The sequence below is a fragment of the Siniperca chuatsi genome, linkage group LG6, assembly GCF_020085105.1.
Source record: "Siniperca chuatsi isolate FFG_IHB_CAS linkage group LG6, ASM2008510v1, whole genome shotgun sequence".
Lineage (NCBI taxonomy): Eukaryota > Metazoa > Chordata > Actinopteri > Centrarchiformes > Sinipercidae > Siniperca > Siniperca chuatsi.
Window position 1 is genome coordinate 14962204 of NC_058047.1, and position 25932 is coordinate 14988135.

The 25932-nt window shown below is 38.2% G+C and overlaps 1 protein-coding gene across 50 annotated transcripts in view; it reads left to right on the forward strand.

Annotated features, from left to right (window-relative positions):
• Positions 1-25932, forward strand: part of adgrl2a (adhesion G protein-coupled receptor L2a) — a 93752-nt gene that overhangs the window by 33079 nt on the left and 34741 nt on the right. For 34 of the 50 annotated variants that reach the window (XM_044201144.1, XM_044201145.1, XM_044201146.1 and 31 more), the window contains exons 3-7: positions 6161-6374; positions 17679-17788; positions 19338-19397; positions 23408-23422; positions 24527-25327. In XM_044201144.1, coding sequence (XP_044057079.1) covers positions 6161-6374; positions 17679-17788; positions 19338-19397; positions 23408-23422; positions 24527-25327 — 1200 coding nt within the window. The remainder of the gene's footprint in view (positions 1-6160; positions 6375-17678; positions 17789-19337; positions 19398-23407; positions 23423-24526; positions 25328-25932) is intronic. The other 16 variants (XM_044201178.1, XM_044201137.1, XM_044201165.1 and 13 more) reach the window with 3 other exon arrangements.

Below are 25932 nucleotides of genomic sequence, written 5' to 3' on the forward strand. Positions count from 1 at the left end.
AATAATCTACAGATGTTATGGGCTGAATTACAGAGGAGAAAAAACCTCTGCATAAGTGACTGTCGTTTGCTGTTAGCCAGGCCCAAAAAATGACATCAGCTTTCAACACAGAAAGCGAAAAAATAGAAACACAGTCTTGAGTTAAAGTTAATGTTAAGAAATTCAAAAGAATGTTAATATCTGTCAAACCAGTAGTGTAATTCCTTTTTACGATGGCCACACAAAGTCAGCAGTCTACCTCATACCCTGCTGTTTGCAGGATATATGCAATATTTTCTTTCTTCTCCTCGCCTGTGTGGACCTGACTTCTTAAGAATACATGCTGTTGTAAAGGATATCTCTGGATTATAGAATCAGCACTGTGGGAAGAGTCTTGACTTAAAGGTTTCTTTTCCTTTGCTTGTACAATAGAGAAGAGGGGGAAGGGGTGGAGTGCAGAACCTGCAGGATTCAAGCTGTGTTTCCTGTGGCTCCAAGCTAATGCTATAGGCCATACTTTTCTTTCACCCCAAATCGCCCCAGCAAGCGACCTTGTCGGCTCAGGAGTGGAGAATAATGGCAGGCCAAGCAGAGATGCTAGCTCATTTAAAAGCAGCTGTTTAGCTCTCATCAGAACAGAGAGGAAAATCAAAGGGCTGCGTTAACGGTAGACGACAAGCATCGGGAGCGTCCCCGTCACACTTCTCATTGGCTCTTGACAGAAAAATTATCTGGTTTCACATCAAAATAATCTGGAGACCTCTTTTGTGCGTTGGCCACAATGATAGCAGCGTGAGTGGCTGAATAGGCCTTTTGATCAGGCTCTCCTTTGCCCCTGGACTAACTCTGGAAGCATGTGTAACTCAAGTTACAAAGGGTCATTTTAATATGAAAACCATTTACTGGAAGCAAGATAGTCCTGATGAAAAGCAGAATAGTTCCTCTGTCATTTATGCTGCATAATCAGCGCTAGGCAATAATGGAATAATTTTATTTAATTGAAAGGGGCTCATGTTTGTTGCCCTCATTAAACGTACAGCTGTTTCAGAAGTTACATTTTAGCTGTGTATACTTTTCATGTTCTTTATGTCCATTGTACGTACTGTATGTCCCTTTGGGTTTGATCATGGTAATGTGTAGTTTCATGGGACTACATGGTAGAAGGTCCCTACATGGCTGATGATCCTAATGACTCCTCGTTTGTGTGAAATAGGAAGACATTTTGTTCATTACCTCTGCTTCAGTGGCACTCATATCCTACCAGATGGTCACTTTCCAATTGATTTGGCTCATCTGTAGGAAAAAAAATGAATTAAAACATTACAGCACCAAAGAGACGGTGTATAATGGGTCCCCATCACATACGGGAGTTTCTCACAGTTCTTCAGCTGCAGATTCTGTATGGGCCTAATGTAATGGCAAAGGTTACACATGGCAGTAAATTCCAGCCTGGGAAGCTTTAAATAGAGGTTCCTCATTGGTGTAATAAAGTGCCATAACCCATGGAAATAGAGTTCCTGTACACCAGTCAAAATCAATTACTAGCATGTGAAAACAACATGTACAATAAGCACATGTCAAAAGGTTGAGTGATCATGTGCTTTAAAAAAAACAAGCAGCTGTTTTCTAGTGGACAAAATTAATTTGAACTTGTTGGATGTAAAATATGCAGTATTTTCATGTCTTACAATTTAATTTCAGTCTGTGGAAAGAAAGAGTAGGGCCCCAACTCAATGCTTCGCTATTGTACACTGGCACTGATAATTTCTCAGATCAATGCTTGAACATAGCTGATGTAGAGGATTTGAAATGCTTTTATAGTGGTGGTGGTGGTGGAGATAGTGGGGTGGGTGACCAGAATGCCTGATTAGGAAGAGTGCCAACAAGGCCGTGATAAGGATCTGACCAGTAATGTATCTGCTGCACCGTGTTGCCATGGTCACAAGATTGAGCTTTCCACATAAAAATATTATTGACTATGCCTTGATCCTTTGCTTCCTGGTGTTCAATTAGTGCAGAGAATGTAAAACACCTGCTTTTACTGTAAGTGTTTTCCAGCAAACCCTGTATAGGTTTGGATGCACTATCGCAGAGTAGAAGTACATCAAAGCTAGTAAAATAACATCTCATATTTTGAGGTGTCTGAAGTGTGTGCTACCTGAAGAGGAGGGTGCTAAGTTTCCCTTTGAATCTGAACAGTGTGTGTATGTGTGTGACAACTTCTCAGTTGCGTTGTCATTTGGCTCTGTTTCTGAACCTGTGCACCAGTGGTGTGCGCTATGTGTGGCGCCATTTTGTTTGCTCAGCAGCCTTTTCCCGATCATAGAAAGGTCAGTAAAGTCAAAAGGCCCCTGAAACACAATATAGCAACAAGTGCTCTCACCTCCCCCAATAAACTGTTGAGATCTTTCTAGATGAGATTTTAGAAGACTTATCAGGAAGAGTGCAAAGAAAAAAGAATGTAGGTATCTTATATAGTCAATATTTTAACATCCAGCACATATTAATATTCTTGACATGGTTTACTGTTAACAGATGGAAAGTAAATAATTTTCATATCATACATTCCCTGAATAATTATGCTAATGACCCCATGGGCAAAATAATGATTACTTTTCTGGCTCATTTAAATAATGACATTATTTAGTTAAGTGAGACAGTAAGCATTGGATTTTGTTTATGTTAGATTCACTGTGATCATATTATTCTGTTGTAATTGCAATGCATTGTCGTGCCAGAGCATGATCGATGGTGTTTTGGTGTCTTCATATTATCTGTATGAAAGCAGAGAAAAAGGATTTAGTCATATAAACTCTCCACTATACAATATAAAATAACTTGTACAAAACAATTATACCAGGATCAGATTTTGATACGTCAGTATAGCAGTGTAAGTTATTTTTTCTTCAGCTTATTATTGACCAGTGGATATTTCTGTATATGAATGCTGTAGTTGAAAATGATTTTGCTGGATCGCACCATCACAGTGTGAAATTTGTATTTCAAGAGGAGATTTTTTTCTGAGGAATCTCATTTTAAACAGAATAAAAAAGGTAGCGAACCAAAATTAAACAAAATAATTTTACAAAGCATCAGAGCATACTGACTTAATTGTAATAAGGACGTTCATCTATTGTGTTGAAATTTGTTTGCTGGACTATTGAGTTTCCCCGTATTGATGTGTCTGTGTCACTCATCTCCCCATGTACCAAAAATACCATTCGACACCAGGGTGAGAAAGTAGTTCAGCCTCAGGCCTAATCAATGGAGAGAGGCTTTTTGAGGTTGTTTACGACCACGCTTTTGGTCCATGATGCACAAACCCAGCTGGCAAATAAAGTGCGCTTAGAGGACGGCAATTTTGTTTGATTTCCAGAGATTTGAACACGAAAATGTACCGTTATTACTGGGCCTGTCATCAGCATGGTTGAAAAGTTGCTAGTGTATTTCAGGAGGAGCCTTACAGTATTCTTGAGCACAAATTTATCTCCTCATTGCTCCAGTCTCCATTTTCCTACTTAAACAGAGAGACTCCATCAGTTCTAAATCATAAAACCAGAAGCTGAGATTGTAAAGGCTCTGTAGAGTGATTTAAGTGTTATAACAGCGTTCAGTGGGTTTGGCTATGGATTTGGAGATCAAACTCAGAGGTCTTGCACATGGCCAAAGAACCAGTTCAGTTCCAACCACAAAGTAGGCCAATGCAATGTATCCCACCCAGCCATACGTAACTGCTGCCCAAGTGATCCATGTGAGGTCTATATGACCTCTATTGTAAGACAAGCTAGGATTCAGTCAATTTAATAGAGAGAAATGTGTTGTTCGTTTGAAGTATTGAAGATACTCATATATGATTACAGTGCTGTATATTTATATACTGGATTATTAGATAAATTGAGGTATAGGCTTAATATGTAATTTTCTTCTGCTTGTGTAGTGGTATAGATTACATAGTCATTTCAGTTCTTCAACTTATATATTTTTAAAAGCTTTTAAATATCTCAGTTGCACCATATGCGGACACTATGAAGTCTTTTTCTTTGATAAGACTAAGTGGTAGGAGAAAAGCAATAGAAGTGTCTCCATTATACATCTGCCATTTTCAAGTCATGGTTTGAGTATAAAAATTGTAATGTGGCATTGACGGATGTTTTACATAGGTTCTTATGGTTACTACACATTGTATTGCTGACTTTTGATGGAGCTATGCTGGAGTGCATTGACATGAACTCAAGATTGGCTGTCAAGTCCTGTTTCTAACATGCTGTGTTTCATTTTTTCCACCTGGGCTTTTTCTCTCAAGCCAACATCTCTGATAAATTGTTTATCACCTTAAGCGTTTCTTTTTGACTCCAGAGAGAAAAGGGGCTGCAAAAATGAAATATGGCAGAAACCTATCATATCTGAAAGCCTTTTTTTATGCCTATTGGTCACATGAGAAAGTTTGCTGTCAAAAAGAGCAAGTACAGGAAAAAAGATCCTTCCCTGATGATTGTATGCTCCCAAACAAATAAAGTCTTATAGGCCAGCTGCCCTCCTCCATACAGATATATTCTTTTGTTTACCCTGAGCTCTTCACTGAGCACCTTAGAAGTAGTACTTTCACCTGATTGGTGTACAAATGGAGGATCAGGCTATACAAACTGACATTTATCTTCCTTTGTAATATACCACAGTAGTATTTCCTGGCGAGGGGCACAATACAGAATGCTAATCTCCTGCTATTGTAGCATAGTATTTAATCAGACAAAGATAATTGTATTGGTAGTTAATTGATGAAGCATCCAATAGGGTAAAATGAACTCAGCCTTTCAAGGTCAATATAGCAGAGCTGAAATCAGTGGCTTCAAGTAAACTGTTGCCACACAAATAACTTTTCACAGTATGAAAAAAAAGTGCTGTGTAATTATAAACAGCGGCACATATGGATCGGTCCGACTTGTCCAGGTGCCAAACAATTTAGTGCACGAGAAGTAGTAACGACATTCTTTTTTTCTTTCTCCTGTGACTGTGAACTAGACCTCATTAGGGAAATAGAGGCTTTGGAAACACTAACAGCATAGCCATCAACCAAGTTGCAGGTAACAACATCATTATTCAAAGAGGTGACAAAGTCACCACTGTATGCAAGGAAGCTGTAGTTATTATTCAGTGCCGCCAGTGTTAGTTAAAGTCAACAGAGGGGCAATCTCTTTAAGCTCTATGCCACTCTCCTCTAATACTTGATCAAAAATATCCCATATTTTGATTGGTATAGTTTATGTATGTAGTTCACTTTTAGTTTAAGTATGGCTCTTGTCATTGTTCACATTTGCAGAGCAAAAAGCCACAATATTGATTTCTTTTCTATTTTTCCCTACCCCCTCACCCTCGCTGACAGAAACACACACACACATAGACACACAAACATTTCTTTATTCCCAGCCTCCCAATAGCCTGCCCTTCGATTGTCAGCACTGCAAAGTAGATTAAATTACACTCATGTTGCACTGATGCTTGTTGTACTTTTTCATTTTGGATAGAAAAATGAGCTTTGCAAGTAAACCACAAGTCTCTTGTGATAGACTCTGCGATGACAGTGTGTTCCCATATTGAAAGGAAACACAGGACAGAAGGATGACAAAGAAAAGACTGTGGTGTCAGACTCTTTAAAAAACAAAAATACATTACAAAATAAATTCTTAATGGAGTTATATTTTTTTACAATCACATCAGCTGCCAGATTTGGTTATTAGTGTTGTATCAGTGTGCTTACTGAGCATAGACGGTCGTAGGGGATTACAATGCTCTAGACATTTTAGCCGACAAACTAGACTTTGCTGACAATTATCGATTTTCAGGACCAGTTAGGCATGGGGATGACATACTAGCACCATTAGCTCACTGGCGAGGTTGAGATCTGAAATGTTCACTCAATATACTGATGTATGTCAGGCTAGTAGTCCAGTGCATGGTTCACTATCCACATATCAGCATGATTCATCTCGCTAAACAGTTATAGCCTTTTGATTAAAAAAGAATGAACGTGCTCAAAAATGCTGCTTTTGTGTATATCCAACACATCCAGCTCTGATATCCTGTGTCTTCTGTCTTTCATACCGTCTTTCTCTGTGTCAGCCCAATTACACATCTCCCTTCGATTTGCACTGATAGAGCTCTTTCTCTCTCTCTTCTCCCTCAGGATTTAGTCGAGCTGCCCTGCCATTTGGCTTAGTACGGAGAGAGCTGTCATGTGAGGGTTACCCCATCGATCTGCGGTGTCCAGGAAGTGATGTCATAATGATCGAAAGTGCAAACTATGGCCGGACAGATGACAAGATCTGTGATGCCGACCCTTTCCAGATGGAAAACATCAACTGTTATCTTCCAGATGCCTTCAAGATCATGTCACAAAGGTAAAACTGCAGACATATCTGTGCAAAAAATGTTATCCCAAAATGAGGTATCTGCTAAAGTGACAGGATCCTTTGAAAATAATTACAGGGCTCAACAGTAACAGCAGCCTTGTTGCCCTGAGCAACAACATGGACCACTGTCAACCATTTAATTTTGTCTGGTTGCCCCTGTTGGCATCCATTTTTCCTGTGCTTAAAAAATCCTCCACATCCCTTGCCTTCGGAGTAAAATCTTCCGCCAAGGAGAATAACAGGGCTGCCGTCAGATTGATTTACTCCATTGAAAATAGCAAAACTGAATGCAAGTGTGGAGTAAAAAAAGAAAAAGGCATGGCCTGTCAGCATCAATAACCTACAAGACATTAATGTTAGCACCAACACTGAGACAGCTGAACCTGATCGAAAGAGAATAAGCAACTTCCATCAGAACTTGTGAGGTGAAGCAAGAAATCAGTCAGAGAGCACAGCAAAAAAAATCACAAAATTCACATTTCAAAATATGAACAAATTAACTTTTCAACAGCATTCTCAAAAATAAAAAGCTATTTTCAGTCTTTCCTTACTTGACACGATTGACAAACTGCAGATCTTACCCGGCTTGCAAGAGCTAATTATTCTGTGTATTGTAATTTACTCTGTTAAATACATTACCTTGCAATTGTGCACTCTAGATTAAGTGTGCTAACGTATCACTGTTAGCTTTGTTTTGCCGTATTAGTGAAGCTGAGCCACTTGCTCTTAGTGAAATCCATGTAATATGTGTGTGTGTGGGGGGGACGACGCAGTGTGTGTGTTACACAAAGAGACAGAGAGAAAATAAAGACATTTGTGTTATATAAAATATGTGTAATTTTTTAAAAATAAATATCAAATATTTGGACTCCATTTGGAGCCATTATTTCATTATATCATTATTTACCTACATCTGGCAGTTTAGCATTAGATGTGCTTCATTCGGAGTAGCAAGTACATTTCCTCAAATACTGTAGATGAGTCAAATTTTTAGGTACTTGTACTTTATCTGACTATTTCCATTTTGCTACTTAATACCTTACTCCACTACAATTGAGTGACAGATATTTAACATTTTCCTACACTACAATTATTTAACAGCTATAGTTAATAGTTCATTTTCATATTTAGATTTTACTGACAGAATATATGATCAGTTTATAAAAAATAATGCACTGTAAAACTGTAGATTAAACTACCCGACAGTATATAAAATGGTTAAATGTGCACCAGCTCGACCAACTACAACATTAAATTACTGCTTACATGTAAATGCATAAATTATATAATAGAATCAGTACTTTCACTTGAGTCAGATTTTGATTGCAGGACTTTTACTTGTAATGGAGTATTTTTATAGTGTGGTATTGCTACTTTTACTTAAGTAAATGATCTGAATATATCTTCCGCCACTGGCATTTCCTTAACTTTAAGACACTGACCTTCTGTGTTGGTCCTTTGGTAAATCCTGTTGGTCAGACTAAGGGCTGGTTCTTGGCAGGACTGACTTACAGATTGATCACTGACCACAGCGATGTCCCACATTTTAAAGTCACCGTCATTGTAGCTATCACTCATGTGCAAAGACGGATGATTTAGTGTGGAAAACAAACCCACGGAGGTGCATGGACTTGCGGGCACACACGCAATTCAGTAGGGTTCCACTGGTAACACCGTGTGCATGAGACCTTATACATGAGACCAGTTGTCACATAGGGATGCCATCTGAGCCAAAGTGCTCAGGATGGAATGACATATGAGTGTCACAGAGAGAGATATTGGACGGTATGAGACCGTCAGCAACTCTGGCAAGCTGCCTTGGGAAATAAAAAAAATAATGAAATAAAACAGTAGAGCCCTTGTATTCAGGAGGTTTATTGTCAAGCCCTATTTGATGAAGTCAGATAGCTGACTCACATTGTCTGTCTTGAAATGCTACAGCCTGCCTGCTCCCTGCTTGTGGCCCTGTACATTATGCTGCCCTCAGCCTCGCTCCTACAAAAACAGTCCACTGAAGCACAAATACTGACCCAGCAGGAGCCACCTGACAACAAATCCCAAACTGTTTTGTCGAAACGCTCTCCAGCGTCTGCAGAGGACTCTGGTTCATGCCTCATATGCATATCCTGAGAGTGCCAGAGGGCCGTAGTTCAGATGTTATTTTAAATGCGTTTTTAGCATTTCAATGTCACTGCTGAGCTATTGTACTCAGAGCAAAGAGAGAAATATGTGCATTCTAAGAAAAAGTCCTGTGATACAAAAGGTCTCTCTCAGGTGCATGGGTTCAAAAATCACACAAAAAGAACCTCAAAAAAGTTTACATCTGATACCGCAGGAAGAAATCCAAGAGAGATAAAACGATGCTAAAAAGTGATATACTTACATAAAGTGCCATACATAGATATTTTTTTTGTCAGTGTGCAAGATATCACCATGGCAAGTGTGAGAGCAGATTTATGTTTATGTGAAAATGAGCCATAGATTTTAAGATGCACAGTTTAATATCTATGTAGGTCTATATCATCAAAGCAATATATGCGTAATCAGTGCAGAAACTTAAAACAGTCCACTGTCATGAAAATAGATCCAAGGACAGCTTGACAAACACCCAAGATTGCATATGGGACTAATTAGTGATTTGTTTTCTCTTGTCCATTTATTTACAGGAACAGACTAAAATAAGAAGGAAATCTAATGAAACAGTGCCTCTGCTGCCAAAAATAATTATCCTCAATCGAGAAATGTGGTGAATTTTCTGCCTATTTGGAATGCAATGTTTGTTTCATCGCTACAAGGTCTGAGCCCTTCACTTCTCCACAAGTCAAAACTCTGGTCTGCACTCTGGCTCCTGCTGAGGCTAACCCAGCTGAAATTTTCCATATGTGGGGCAATCCACTGCACACACTGTGTATGGAAAGAAATAGTATTTCCTACTCTACAGTCTCAATCAGTAAAGGATTGAAGAGCCAAAAATATTTGTTGCCATAATTACCCTGGCCTACTAATTTAAGTGTGTGGGACAAAATTACATTAGCACTTAGCACAAAACTGTATTCACTTTTAAACATCCGAAATTGATGTGGTCCTGAAGTGTGGAGAATTGGATTGAGGCTTCACTGAGTTTGATAGATCCTGTTGGCACTCCAAGTTGTTTTTATATCTGGCTGGCATATTATATTCATGAGCACAATGATTTTATGAAAATAGCCTTAGGACTGTTGTGGCTCAATTAGAACATTCAGCTGCAAGCAATTAGTCGACTCAAGTGGGTGATAATCTGTACAGGAATTTTTCACATGGACACCTCCCCAGCAGATGTGAAACTGCATGGCAGTACAGTTTGAAATAATTAATTCATTGATAATAATATTCAGTGCGGTGGTTTTTCATGTTCTTCTTTTCATTATTTTAGTTTTTAATAATTACATTTCCTCATCTGCACTGATGATAATGATAATGATTGCAACCACAACACATTCTTACCACACAGATAACATCTACTAGATTAAAACTGTAATTTAAATGTATTTGAATATTATTTTGGAACTTGTACTAAACATCTGGTGCTTAGTTATTATTGATTTAAATCTGACCACCAGTTCTTATCACAGTAGCTTGAGGAGTAGTAAAGATTACAATGACACATCATGACTAATGATTTTCATGAAATGAGCATATTAAAATATACAGTCTGAATAAGTGGCTTACATGTATTGATTTCTTTTTAACTAATGAGTATTCGACAACAAGGTCATTGATTGCTGTAACATATCATGGCTGGGTCCTGCCGTGCCTGTGGATCATGGGTTTTCCACGGAGCGTATCATTGACGAGAATGATCAAAGCAGATACCTCTCTAACAGAAGTATTAAAATAAAAATGAATGGTAATTATCATTACCATTCATTTTTATTTTGAAATGACATATCAACGGCTTGAATGTGGCAAATTTTATTAGGTTAATAGGGTTGGTAACAGTTGCCTTGTAATGTTCAAATGACCCAATAATCAGTTGTATTTTTCAAGTTCTTGTCAATAAATGTAAGGCAGTTCTGGAGACTAAATAATGCTGCTTACACTATTTATATCAGTCACAGGACTGCTTGCAGGGCTCTCCAAGGAGCTCCACTGTTGCCGCCCGACAGCACACTGCCTTGTTCTTCCTCTCTGTACATACAGTGTCAGTGTTTATTTAAAGCACGGCAGATTAAGATTTCATAAAGATCCAGATTCAGCTTGGGCGTTTCAGAGTGGTGTACACAAGTTCATGAGCCATGAAACTGCTCTCTACTCAAGACTATATTGGTGATGATGTGCTAAATTAAAAAGTCTAGATCACCAATGATCCTCATTAGCCAAACAACTGCTTATACCAACAAATAACGATTAATGAAATAATAAATAATATAAATAAAAACCTTTTTACATATTAAAATGTGGGGAAATGGATTTTGGTTAGCTTAAAAACAAACATGTTATATTATGTTGTATTACTATGACAATAAGGTTGGACAATATGACAATATGTATATACGGTCAAAAGTCATGCCATATTTGCCATACTGTTTTTACCATGGTAGCTATCACTTTAACTTTTCTGAATGTATTAGACTATTGTGGACAATGTTGGAACCCAGTGAGCAGGACTGCTTTATGGTCATATTATTGTTGTTCTTTTAGCATCAATGTGATAATGTACTTAGATTTGTTCTAGATTTTTTCAGATATTTAATTGGCTGGATGTGCTAAAAACATTCCTGTCTGGTTATTTTATCCATAAACAGGCAATTTACTATACCATGATATATCAATCAATCAACATCACACTATAAAATTACATGTACTATATATTTTTTTCTTTTATCCATATGGCCCACACCTATTTGACTAAATGAATAGTATTAATAATGTATATGAGATGCATTTTATTCCAACAATGTTTAAATGATATCCTTTAAAACGTACAATTTGTAAATATTAATCTGTCATGGTATCTACATTTTATGAATTTTCAGATGAATCAGACATCTAAAATCAGTATTCAATGAGAAAAATGTCTTCAACAGCATTGCATTCTGCTTGTGTAGAAAAAAAAGGTCACATACAGCAGTGCCTATAAAACGTATTCACCCCTCTTGGAAGTTTGCATGTTTTATTGTTTCACAGTAGATTTAATTTGGCTTTTTTTTTTAATTACTTCTGATCAACAGAAAAATACCCATTCATGTCAAAGTGAAAACAGGTGATCTGAATTAATAACAAATATAAAGTGCAAAATACGTGTTTGCACAAGTATTCAGCCCTTCCATGTCAGTTTTTAATAGATGCACCTTTGGCAGCAATTAAAGTCTTTGAGTCTTTGTGGATAAGTCTCCATCAGCTTTGCTCATCTAGACACTGCAATTTTTGCCCATTCTTCTTCGCAAAACTGCTCAAGCTCTGTCAGGTCGCACAGGGATCATGAGTGAACAAATTCTTGATCTGGACTCTGACCCGGCCACTCCAGGACAGTAACATTCCTGTGTTGCTTTGGCTTTATGCTTGGGTGTGCTAGCATTGCATTCTGCCATCTTGTAAAGGTCAGATTTAGACCTACAGAATGTCACAATAGTTTTACCGTTGACTTGAGTGGCATGGTGGTTTAAAAATCAATAGGTGAGATGGAAGGATGTGAGTCAGACAGCCTTCCTCCTGACTCTGTAAGAGTTTGGACCCCCCCCCGTTGAGTACCATTGGCAGCTCCAGTAAATATAGCATAAACACAAGCATATGACAGTAATTACAAGTTTTATCCGGATATTGGGTCAGACCTCAAGTTGAAAGCAGGATGCTAATGGTTAATTTCTAACAACCTATTTCCTGAAACATTATTGGGCCACCCCCTTAGAAAATGTTCTAAATATACAGATATTGGAGGTGATTATACGTCTAGCGTGTGTGTTTTGTGTCCTGTCTGCAACAGATTGTTTCTTTAGCTGCCATTTTGTGGCCCTGGAAATAATTTAATTTTTCAATGGCCTGTCTGCTATCAACAGGCTTGCCTCTTGAGAGAGATGTCTGCCTTGATAATTGTGCCATGAACCTCATCAGCATTTCAGATGAAATGGAGCTAGACGGGTCACTTTGAGTTTAAGAGACGCTAATTTGATTGAAATTCAAACTGGGAGCACCAGGAAGTAGATTGTGTCTTTTTCTGTAATGTGCTCCCCTCACTCATGTCGCCTTTCTCCTCCTGTTACACAGCGATTGTTTTCGCTGCTGATGCTATTTTTTATATTGTGAATTCCAAATGGCTGTTTAGGCTTCCTGAACGCTGTGGAGTGTTGAGGGAAAGAAAATTGAGCAGTGGAGGCAAAACAATCTAGGATTCAGCAATTAAGGAGCATCTTGCCCTTAGTCTAAACTGGTCGTGTGACCATGGCATGTCACATGAGTAGCTTTAAATGGTTATGAGAGACCTCCATGTCTTTCCTCACTGGTTCGATTTAAAAGCAGTCAAAGGCATAAAGACTATTAACAATAATTTTTTAATAATTATTGATGTATGCGATCAAAGCTGTGAAGTCATACTTTACATGTGAACTAGAGAGTGAGGTATATACAAATGTTGTGCTACATTTCTTTTTATGCAAAAGCAACCTGTGGCTTGGTAGACCAAGCCTTTTACCTACTGAATAATATTTAGTCTGACCGATACTGGATTTTTGAGGCCAAAACCGATATTGATTATTGAGAGGTTTAAAAATCCAATATTTACATGTTTATATTGTCCAATGTTCATGTTTGTTTAATTGACACATTGACATAAACAAACTTTTTGAAAAGAATCCCTTAAATTACATTTTTAAAGAATCTTGACCAAGATTTGTACTGAGCAGGACATTTTACAGTTAAGAAATAAAAACATTGTAATCTTGATACTGTTTGTAAATTGACCTCAAACATATGTTTGACATTTCTGTACTGTAATTTTTTTGGTTAGTTTTTGGCTGAGATATCAGCTGATAACAGTATATTTGTGATAAGCTAATATCAGCCAGTATTCACTGCTTCACTAAATGCAGTACATTCGTTCATTATACTAAAAGTAGCGGAGTGCATATAAATAAATTGTAAATAAAATATACATAAAGCTTAAATTTACACAGGTAAGAGTAGTGCACCTAAGGTAGCCAAGTTGCAAGCTTATGCTGATCTACTGCACACAGCAACATTGATTAAAATGACATTGTATCTGTTCCTTAAGGTGGATTAGTGAAAAACAGATCTGAACTACTCTCTTTTATGATTTATGCAAGTTTTAGACCTAAGTATGCCTTTTCCCTACATTTGTTAGTGGGGTTTTTCATACTCAAGGCAATGTATTATTCATTTAGCACATTATCTTCATGTCCAATTATTCCTCTGACATGCTTTATGATGGCAGTGGAAAAGGTTAAATTGCATGTGGATACATGGTATCAGGAGTGCTATCAGTTACACCTAGTTGGCATCTTATTGTACCCCTTCACGTTGTCAGCAGGGAGTGCTCATTTTTGAAGGAGATTTGCATCAAATCCATGCAACATTTTCTATGATACTCTAATTGTTCTGATGTCTGCCTCTCCCAAAAGGTCAGAGATGTGATGGGATTACATTTGGAATACTTCAGTGTGATTAGCAGGCTGGTAGGAGAAATGGAGGTAATCAAAGCAGAAAGTAGCTCCATCCTCCCTTATTTTAGTTTTACTTCAAGAAAAAAAAATATGTTAGGACTATTTTTGACACTTTGAAAAAATTCTGACTGTTGTTTATTTCAGAGTATTTTTAAATACATAAAAATATCATAAGGTAATTGATCGATAGATACAGCTTTGAGATTTTAGCTAATGTGGTATGTAAACCTCTAGTCATATTCTAGGTGTGGAGATCTGTAACCATGTTACAGATTAGTTTGACATTGTTGCAGCAATTTGTCAAAAAAAAAATAAATAAGGCAATGCATGTTTTTCTTGATATAAGCTAATACAGAAATATTATCAAACAACTGGGTAACAGACCTTTAAAAAAAGGTAACTTTCAACCTCTTTCCCACAAAAGTACTTTATATTGAGCTCCTTTTCCAGCTGGCTAATTATTCTTTCTCTTGCATTACAGGATAAAAGAAATGAGTACTCTTTCCACTTTTGCTTCAATAAAATCCTGTTGAGCAGTCACGGTATTTATAGAAATAGAATGTTTCACTCTGGAGAAAAGTGGAGAAAAGCTTCCTTTGACTTAATATTCATTATGTACATGATTAATTACTATATAGCCTCAGACTATCAAAAGATAGTCAGAGATATCATATTTTACATGTATTTAATTAGTGTGCACTTTGAGACCTGTGCTCTGGCAGGCCCAAATGCTGAACTTTTTATAGGAGGAATTTCATTTACATGCTCTCTGTCAAATTGAGGGCTAGGACTATGCATAGAAGAAGCCATTAGGGCATTTTCAGTTGTTCTCAGGAGATGCCCAAGGTTGAGATGAGAAGGAGTCACACAATCCCGTAGATCAGGGCGCCCCTGCTCCACAGCTCTAAAATTAGGGCAATATATCAGAAAGAGCTATCAGCGTTTATGTCAACATTGTTTCAAAAGAAATATGAGGATTTTTTCTTTTCCAGTGCTTATGTGTTGTTGTTTAATACATTTGCCTGAGAAATGATGGCAGGTCTATGTCTCATTAGTGTCATGAATTTTAGTTTTGATATCATTCTGTTTCATATGCCTAATATAAACCAGGCATTCATTTCCCGGTCTCATTGGAATCTGCTAGATAAAGCACTGTAATTTATATTGCTCCTGCATGATATGCTTATGCATGAGCAAAGGGGACAGAATCGTCAAAGTGACCATATAATATATGGAAAGTGCTGCAGAGTCATGAAATATTACCCACAAAAACAAGCAGCATATTATGGGCCCAGCATGAGGTGCATGTTTTAATTCCAAAACAGTAATTCATTTCTATAAAAACAAAAACAATATGCTGATATTCTCATCTGTTATCACACGTTAAGGTCATTAATAAAGTGAAATTCCCCTTGAGACCTTCACTAAACACAGATACACACACACACACACACACACACACACACACACACACACACACACACACACACAGATGGCTCTGTGATATAATACACTGCTTTAACATAGCGAAAAGCAAAAAAAGCTTATTTTATTTTATTTTTTTGGTGAAATAAAAAAAGTGCTCTCTATTAAATGTATTTGAAAAAAATGTGTGAACTATTTTAATTGGCATGCCAGCTGATTGGGAGAAATATAACAGGAGGAAGAGGAAGATGAATTGCTTTTGTGCTTGAAAAAAAGAAGAAAAATGTAATGGCTAATGCCGTTCCCTGCCGTTATTGTGATTTAGTGGGTTTTTTATTTGAACACAGGAGCCGTTTGTTTAAGTTGCTGAATATTTTTTTGTGCTGTAAACCGTAATACACTGCATGCATTCATGGTATGCAGCTAAAATGTGGTTGTGTTCAATCTGAAAACTAAACAGTGCCAATTTCCAGCCCCCTGTGTCTGTTCAATGCTATACACCATAACAGTAAGCAACTCTCCACTGTTTCACTGCGCTACCTAATATTATATTAATAACATTTGGACACAGAGCAGTGATTACCTCAGCAGCCCAAAACAAAGGCAAAACCCAAAGCACAATACAATGCAACTAGTAATACATTTTCCAATGATCTCCTGTAGATGGGCGCACTGGTCCATGATAAGAAGAAACAAATATTATCTCTGGTCCCTGCTAAATCAGCAGAACAGAGTTATTGATCTGGCTCCTCACATTGCCAATAGAATTTTAAGTTCCCTTGGTAGCAAAGATGGCTTGCTCAGGGTATTGATGTCATTATCATGATTTCAGTACAGCAAAAGGGTGGTCACCTGCAATTCCCCGGGCTTCAGAGCACAAAACAGGCTCAGTTAGAATGTCTGCTCTCCAGATGTTAAAGGCAGTGACCAAAATTAACTTTGGACAATGGCTTGTGAAATGAAAAACAAAATGTGTGTGTATATATATATATATATATATATATATATATATATATATAGTATATGATAGTATAGTATATGATAGCTAAAACATCATTTTGTTTTCATAAAAAAATCTAATTTTATGTCCTGTTTTCACCAGAGTATAACCTTAGGTCCTGCATTTGATTTTAAAAAGTGCCATAAATTACACACATAAACACAGAACTCATTATAATCTTTTTTTGTTGTAGTTATTATTATTATTATTTTATTTTTTTTTGGAAAGATGCCTTTATGAGTATTTTGGTATTTTCTGTTCTTCTGGATCGAAAATTGCAGTAGAAATCATTAATGAGACCTTTTATGGCATTTTGGGTGTAAATTCAAGAGCCTCATCTAGCTACTCAGCATGTAGACCCATTCAGGCAAGCTCAAATCAATAAGTCGGGACATTTGAGTGCAACACACAGACTTTGTTTATCCCGTGCAAATGCACCCCACCAAACACCCATGTGGGGGGTAAATTCCAAAGTCACATGAGATCCCCATGCAATTGTAGTCCAGTGTGACTAAGGCTTTATTTGTTGCATTTGGGCTGTTCATGTACATTTAATTTAATTCCAAATTGTATTTTATTTTAGTTCTAATTGCAGGAGAGCAGTAATATGTATAATAACACCACACACACACACACACACACACACACACACACACACACAGTAGCCAGTTGGGATTTGGTTTGATCACAACTAGCAGGCACAAAGTTAAAGAACAAACGAAGCACCAAACTGTGTGTAACTGCAAGATTTAGAAAACCAGGAATGTAATACACTGTTGGCTGGTTACTGGCAAGGCAGGTAATATAGCATTATAAAAATGCCGCAGAGCCTTTTTGGATTCTTTCATTGGCCTATACACATTCAGACAGATTATCCAAGCTCTTGAAAAAGACATACAGAATAGTATGGCACACAAAGGACCTCTTTTACACCATACACATAGCGGAGAAGACCCAATAGGCAAGCGCTGAGTGAAAAGCAATGGTGTTGCTGACTTTATTGCTAACAGACTAAATAGCATTGCTAGCATAGCATCTATTTCTGCATTTTTGAGGAGCCTGTGCTCCACTTGTATACAGTGTTTATACATTTATTCATTTAATTCCTTTGACTATTTACTTTAGCTTGAAAAGGCTAGCATGAATGTATTTAGGCACAAGAGTTATTGTTGCTAAATCTGTTTCCGTTTATTTGTTTTTTTCCCTTATCAGATGCAACAATCGGACCCAATGCATTGTGATCACGGGTTCAGATGTCTTCCCTGACCCCTGCCCAGGGACCTACAAGTACCTGGAGGTCCAGTATGAGTGTGTGCCCTACAGTAAGTATGACCCTTCTGTCATGAATTTAAAACTCTCCCTCCTCCCCTTTCCCCCACCCTCCCATCCTCAGTTTGTCTCTTCTTCTGTGCCATCTCTCTCTTTTCTGTGTCATAACATATCCTGTCCCATTTCTTTCTCCTGCCTTGTCCAGACAGTCTGCTCTCTTCGTATGCAACACCCTCCAGCACCCTTTTCCTCTGTCTCTTCTTCCATCTGTGTCACACCATGAAGTTTTCATGAAATATGACCTGTAAAACCCTTTGGTCCTCTTCTGTACTGCCTTTATTATTGATGTGCTCACCGTGTTTCCAGCGGATCGACGAGCCTGGTTATGAGGTAGCAGAATAAAGTTGTGAGAATAAAGGTAGAGGAAGTCATGCTGACTCTCCGTGATGGCAAACGAGTGTTTCATTACTCAAGTCTTGTACAGAGAAGTCTATCAGGCGCAAAACACAGCTCACCTTGATGGCTTAATATACATCCAGACAACAGGTGTTGAAATATGTTAACAGATGTTTCATTATGTAACAGAACAGAATGGCCCCACTCGTAAGTCAACAACGTAATATTTCATCTAAAGAGATAGTGTTAACATTTTGTCTCCTCCTTGGATGCTAAAATATTCATTGCCATTCAGCTCCCAAAGTATCTTTAGATTGCCCTTTGTCCTTTAAACTTACCATGTTCATTTGCAGTTTGTGAAGGTAATTCCCCCATGAAACCTTTAGAAACTGATTAATGACAAAGATTTAGATGAATTGCCAGAATCACTAATCAGGTGAAACTGAAATAATTAGAGTGGGAGTGATAGGAAGTTAGTATTTGCCAGCTCTTGTAGATTCAAATGAGTATTTTGTACACCGATGTCTTTAGATGCTATTCAGTTTTGAATCAACTGAAAAGGAAAATTGAGCCCAAATACGTAGAAATAATGCACCTTTATTCTGCAGTAATTTTTAAAAAATATATTTAACACATTTCTTCTACAATGCTCATTACAGTATACCTGTCCAAGCTGTTCCCCTCAGTGTTGAATCAGAACGCATTAGTGAACATCATTAGGTGGTGAAACTCATTACAACTTAAAGGTTAACCTCTCCAAGGCTTTGAGGACCTGTAATTAAAAATGGAATAAGCAATAATGAGTAGTTGAGTCTACATTATTGAGCAAAGCCAAATCCTGTAGCTTTTACCTTAAACACCTAACTGCTTGTCTTTTTGTTTTGTTTTGTTTTTTGTTTTGCTATTTTTTTACTCGCCTAGTTAAGTGAATTATTGATCCTATGTCTTGCTGTGTTACCTCAAACCTTAATAGTAGGATTAGCCTCAAGGTGCACTCATGTCCACCCACTGTTATGATTGTCTTTTGCCTCCTTCTTGCACCAAGGAAACAGTCAAGACCGCTGTAGTGTGGTGAAAAATAAACTTCTGCCCAAGGACTCTTAGTCCTGGCAAAGTCTGTCTAACAAAAGTCCCAAACAGGTCCTCACTTCACTCTAAGCAGTTTCAAACATGCATGTCTGTAGCCCAATTTTTTTGCTTCTCAAGGTCCATGCCCAACCAGAATAGGACCAAGAACACAGAATGTATCCTATCGCAACTGCCCTGGTAAGTGCTTAGTGTTCTCCCAGTCTGATCCAGTCCACACAAGCCCAGTCCAGCCTTTCCCACTCAAGCCCTGTTGTAAACTGTGATAGATTGTGATTTACAGGCAAGTTCCGTGCTATGTTTCTTCCCTCTTACCAGTCCTCTGTCTCCTCCCAAAATAAAATACATATACCCCAGATCATTTTGGAGAGTCACCCTAATGCAGAGAAGGGCAATCATAGGGGACGATTTACTGAGCTTTTCCACACCAGAGCAAACACTCACTACAGTTTTCAGATGGGATAGCAAAGACCTTACTCCAGTTTTACAGTTTTCAGACGAAATTGATCATATGCCAAACACCAAGATTTGTGATTAAAAACATTTGCAGTAGTTCAGGAGCTTAGGATCCCTGGATTTGCTGGGATACAAGACTTGAGAAGTTGTTTTGCAAGAAAATGTATTAAATCCCTATTAAGCTGATCAACGACGGGACCGCAGACAGTGTCCTCATTTTGACTAGTAACTGCTGCCCCTCAAAGTCTATCTGTCCCATGAAATATAACCAGCAGTTTAATAACATAATATGATACAAATAAAACAGTTGTTTTTTTGTCTCGCTCACTGACTGAATGTAATGTGCTACTTAATTCATTCTATTTGCATAATCACACAGGCAATTTTGGATTTTTCCCTTCTGTGCAAGTGGCCTTTGCAACAAGTTGCCCACATTTCCACCATTTTCATCCTTTTGGCTTCATAATTTGGTTCTTGTCATGAACTGCCCTCATTAGCAACATTATCTTCATGTTCCAGCCAAGGATGTAAATTTTGCCTTCACCTGGCACTGAATTGCCCTCTGAATTGGCTCTAGTAATTGCTTGAATCAGGCAACATAAAAGCCAAGATGTTTTTTTTATTAAGACTGCTCTGTGCAAGCTATTTTGAAATGGAGAAAAAAAAAGAAAAAAGTTGCCATTCCCATATTCCCATTCTACCCTTGCAAAACTGGGCATAAACAGTCCTCAATGATAATATTTTAATTTTTCAATTTATTCAATTTAATTTACATGATGCTTTAATTTAGATTAAACACTGGAGCCTGAGTATGCAGTTGACAACAGACATCCATCCATCTAGATGGAACACCAGATTATTAGCAGTGATTATTAATAGTCATTGTAATTTAGTGATAGTTCATAATAAGCAGGAATTCTCTAGAAAGTATGTAATGTCTAGTGGAGAAAGTTTAAGGTCTTTGGGTTTAGTGTGGGTTGGGATGTGTCTCATGTTTGTTTGTTTGTTTTAATGTTGCTATATTTAAAGTGACTGACTCTCTTCCCTTCCCCTGTGCAATCTGCAGGAAACTTCCCCGGCTATCTGACTCACTCTCTTCATCCACTGACCAATTTCTGATCACACTGATTGCTTTATTTCTTTTTTTTTTCATTTCTACTAACGTCATCAGGTCTTCCGTCATGTGTTCTCCTTTTCTTTCCAGGCTTCCTACACATCATCTCTCTCTGTCCTCTTCTCGCTCCTCTGTTTTATGCGGCTGAGGTGGCTTCTGAGAACTCAACTGCTTCCTATCCGTGTTTTACCTCTTAGTTAGCTGCAACACACATTTCCTCTGCAGAATGGCGTGCATTAATTTACAGATCCTTCTGAACCTCTAGTTTCCACTGCTTTTTTTGCCACTGAAGCCTAGGTCAGACTCACTGAAGCCTAGGTCAGAGGGTTGCAGGATTCAAGGGAAATCTATTGTATGATTGGTCACATTATTCCACAGTGCAAACTGGCCCAAAATGTGTACAATTAGCATTTCAACATTGATCCTCGCAGGCCTTCTGTGGTTGAGCCTTTGTATTGTGAATCCATCCGAGACTGAAATCAGAGAAAGACACAGCCAAAAAGCAATAGAAGTGTAGAACTGACGCATGCAGTCTGTACTGGGGAGACTGACATGTAATAGCATAGCAATGTGCCTGAATCAGTCTACATTAGTAGATATTACTTTTTAAGTCAAAGAGGTTTCATAACAATAAAATTAGATAAACTAAATTCTCTGTTAAACAGAAACTGTAGCAATGTAATAAGAAGTGGTTGAGCATTGTTTTATATTTTTCCTGAGCTTTTCTGTACACATAGAAAGAGGTCAAGTGTCATTGAATGACGCAATCAAATCAAAAAACATCTGTGATCCACATCTTTGTCCCCTCACATTTTGTCAACAACTTCCTAATTGACATAACTTGAACAGTCTAGTCTGACCTGGCTTCAGAATAACCTGAGAAATGTCATAAATAATTTTCTAGAAATGTTCAGTCTTGTTGCAGTTAAAAATAGGCTGTTTATTTTCATGCAATGCTAACTCATATGGCGTTCTTTTTTACGCTTTAAGTATCATGATATGTTTTATAAATCAGTCATTGACATCACAGATTAATGGAGTGGGTAATGCTTCTTAGCACAGTGCCTTGTCTTAATGTGCCCATGTTGGCTAATTTATAGTGGACTTGTATCTGAAAGCACAAAATAACTCAACAAATTAGGTGCAGTGTTGTACTGTGGAATTAAATATATGTTTCAACAGTGAGTGCATATAAGCTATATTAATGTACTTGCTCCACTGATTACCTGCTTCCTTGATAAGGCCACAATTAGTTTGTTTTTTCTGTGTACATATGGCTTCATAATTGTAAAAGTGATAAAGTAAGATTAGAATGTTATGCAGTGTTAAGTATTAGTCAGGTGTTACATTGTCCAGAATAGTAAAATGACATCTTTATTGTATTCAAATACATTTCCACTTTAAAAAATTACACTTTTTCATTTTCTCAGAATTAGGCTTGGTTTATTGTGGTGGGTGGATTAAAACAGACAATTTGAAAGCAACATGTTTTGGTTTTTCAACAAAACCAGAGTCATGTTCAGTGAAATTATACTGAACATAAATCTATAAAATGATGGAATAAATGTATCCACAGGATGGCTTTGAGTCTCAGAAAATGTTTTTTATTAACCTATAATCATTTTTACAATATTTATAACTAAAAGGAGATTATTCTCTTGACTTGTCTGTGATTTTCAACGTGAATCCCAAAATTGTTTGCCTATGTATCAAACTAAAAACAAAGATCTTTTATCTGCAAATGTCGGAAGTTGACCCAGATTAAAGGTGAAAATTTGCCATTATTTATATGGATGTCCAGTCAGTGTTGATGGTAAATGCAGTCAATTGAACTGATAAATTCAGTGTGTGCTATATTGACAGAGAAAGCTGAGTTCTCCTCAGCAGCTGGCAGTGCCTACATGTACCAGGATGCATTGCGCATGAGCTTCTGATGCCCACGCTTACCCAGCAGGCTTCTGTATAACAACAAAGCTAACAGAGTCTAGCTGCAATTCTACCGTGAATATCACCACAATAACCACTTCTAAACCAAAAATGTCCCCACTGCAGGCAGAGACTAGAAATCCAAGCTGAAATAGCCTGTAGTTCTTCCTTGCCTCCAATGATGTCACTATCTTGTTAAATGACATCACTGGGTGCAGGAAGAAGTACTTGGTAAACTCAGTTTTCTCTGTCAATATAGCACTCACTGAGGAATTGATTGCTTCAATTAACTACCTTAACAATCAACACTGATTGGACATGAAAATAAAAAATGGCAAATTTTCCCTTTAAAGTTATGCCATTAGTGATAGCACTGCCACTGGCAGTTGGCAGCCTGTCAAACATAAAATCCATCCACCACTGTGCTATAAACCAATTGATTGGTCATGATCACAAACACGATCAGACCATTTTCGATGTTCTAATCAAATCCTTTTTCTAAGACAGGACCTTGTCGGCTGTGTGTGGCCTTTCTCACAACTTTCCTGCTTTCTCTGAATAGGTCCACCCATCTTTGTCCATGTCTCATAACGTGTTTCTGCATTTGTAATCGTAGCGATGACAGTTAATTCATATTAATCTCTTTTTTTTCCCCTTGCACCCCTTTCATTCTCTCTTCCAACGCTTAAAATAGAAGTGGAGCAAAAAGGTAAATAACAGACACGACCCAAACCCTAGCTCCTTGTTTTGTGGCATCTGGTTGTAAAATACCTATTTTCCCATGGTGGCCCCTACAAACCCATCACAAACGTTATCTTCAGAATCCCCCAATTGTAATGTTAACGGCCAGTGTAGTGCAACAAGGGAAGTGAGGCTGGCCATAAAAAGAGACAGCACACAAATAGATGATGTAAATAGGGGCGCATTGGCTGCAGTCCATAGGGGCTTCCGCTCCTCATTCTCCCTGGGTGCTTTTGCTACTCAGCAGAATCTCATATTGCCTGGCTTCCAAACCCTTTTCCATAGCATGCCATGGTAACAGTGTTTCTTGGCCCTATTTTCAAGCTATTGCTTTCTACTGTCCCTTTTCTCTCTGAGCCCCCCTCTTATTCACTTTTCTCCCCATTATTCTCACCTGACCACTTGCTGCTCTTTTCTCTGTTGATTCTTATGCCTCCTATGCCTCAGAGCAACAACCAAAACACCTCAAGAGACCCTTAATGAAAGTTTTTTAAATCTTAATGTTTGTGACATTTGCACCACTTCGTAATGACAGGCCTCTCAGGTATATACCATATAAAAGATGGTCTAACTGAGACACATCTAAGTACACACAAACATTTTGCAGACTCTGCTGAATCCCGCTCTCTCATAACCTCTCCCGTCTGTTACCAAGTGACTTTAGTTGGCTGCATTTTTTTTGTTTACAGGACCAATTGTTTTGTTAAGTTTTGTTTCTGTTCTATTTCCCCTCATTTGTGTTCTACTCCCAACAGTAAATGTCTATGAGGCCAAGCTTCTTTTTGTTTCAGACTACTTTATATATTTAAACATTATGCTTAATAACTTTCCTATTCCTTTTTTTTCTTTCTATGCACACAACCAAAATCCTTATACTGCTTGTGAATATTGGCTATAGCTGTTAGTTGTGTTTTGGCCACTCTTTAATGTGTGTCTGTCCCCACTCCTCGTGGACAACCTGTAAAACAAAATGAAGGCATTAGAGATTATATGGATGTTACATATAGTTTTGTATGGATTAATTTATGTTAACCGGTGTCTGTTTCTTATTCTACTCTTCTCCCATTACTAGTTTTTCTTTGTCCTGGGACTCTGAAAGCTGTCGGTGATCCTTCCTTTCTATTTGAAGCGGAGCAACAAGCTGGTGCCTGGTGCAAAGACCCACTGCAAGCCGGCGACAAAATCTACTTCATGCCTTGGACTCCTTATAGGACAGACACTCTCATTGAGTATTCCTCCCTGGATGACTTCCAAAATGCCCGACAAACCATCACCTATAAGCTGCCCCACCGGGTGGATGGGACTGGATTTGTGGTCTATGATGGGGCCGTTTTTTTCAACAAGGAGCGTACTCGCAACATTGTGAAGTTTGACCTGCGGACTCGAATCAAAAGCGGTGAGGCGATCATCAATAATGCCAACTACCACGACACGTCGCCCTACAAGTGGGGTGGTAAAACAGACATTGACCTGGCGGTAGATGAGAATGGGCTGTGGGTGATCTACGCCACAGAGCAGAACAACGGCATGATGGTAATCAGCCAGTTGAACCCCTACACGTTACGCTTTGAGGCTACCTGGGACACGACCTATGATAAACGCTCAGCCTCCAATGCCTTCATGGTTTGTGGAGTACTCTATGTGGTCCGTTCCACCTATGAAGACAATGAAAGTGAGGTCAGCAAGAGCCTGATTGATTACATTTACAATACCAAACAGAACCGTGGGGAATACGTTGATATCCACTTTCCCAACCAGTACCAGTACATTGCAGCTGTGGATTACAATCCGCGAGATAACCAGCTCTATGTGTGGAATAATTTTTACATCCTGAGATACAATCTGGAGTTTGGCCCACCTGATCCAGCACATGGTAAGAACCCAGCCCCCCAATCATTTCTTTTGCAGACAGTATTGTTAAATTGCATTGCTGGAATCATGATTTCAGTTGCTGTCAAGTGCGCTTTGATATTCCTTTGGTATTCCTCATATATGTATCAAGTGTCACAGCTGACTGATTTTTAATTTAGAATCTAATATGTGCTGGATATGTTACGGAAGCTTTGGAGTGTAGGAAAGCATCTCAGGGGGTGAAGTGAGTGGGGTTCTGTGGTAAACAACACCTCGAAGCCAGTTACCATATCATAAGGGATCAGTATCTAGGGGATTTGGGGAGGTTTACCATCCGGGCGTTCCCTGAGTCCCTGGTGCTAAGGCTCAAGGGACCCCTGCTAGCATATCCCTTTTTTTTTGAGAGAGAGTAAGACAGGGAGGGAGAGATATATTTTCACCTTTGGAAAAATACATGCCCGGACAGGTGCAAAGTCTGGCCTGGGGCAAGGTTAGATCATTCCCCAAGTGATGCTTAAAATCCAAATCTCCATCGGCCATTAAAAAAAAAAAAATTCACACTTTGTAGGTAGAGTGTAAGGATTCAAGGTTCTGCGTAAGAGAGAAAGAGATGGTAGACACAAGGGA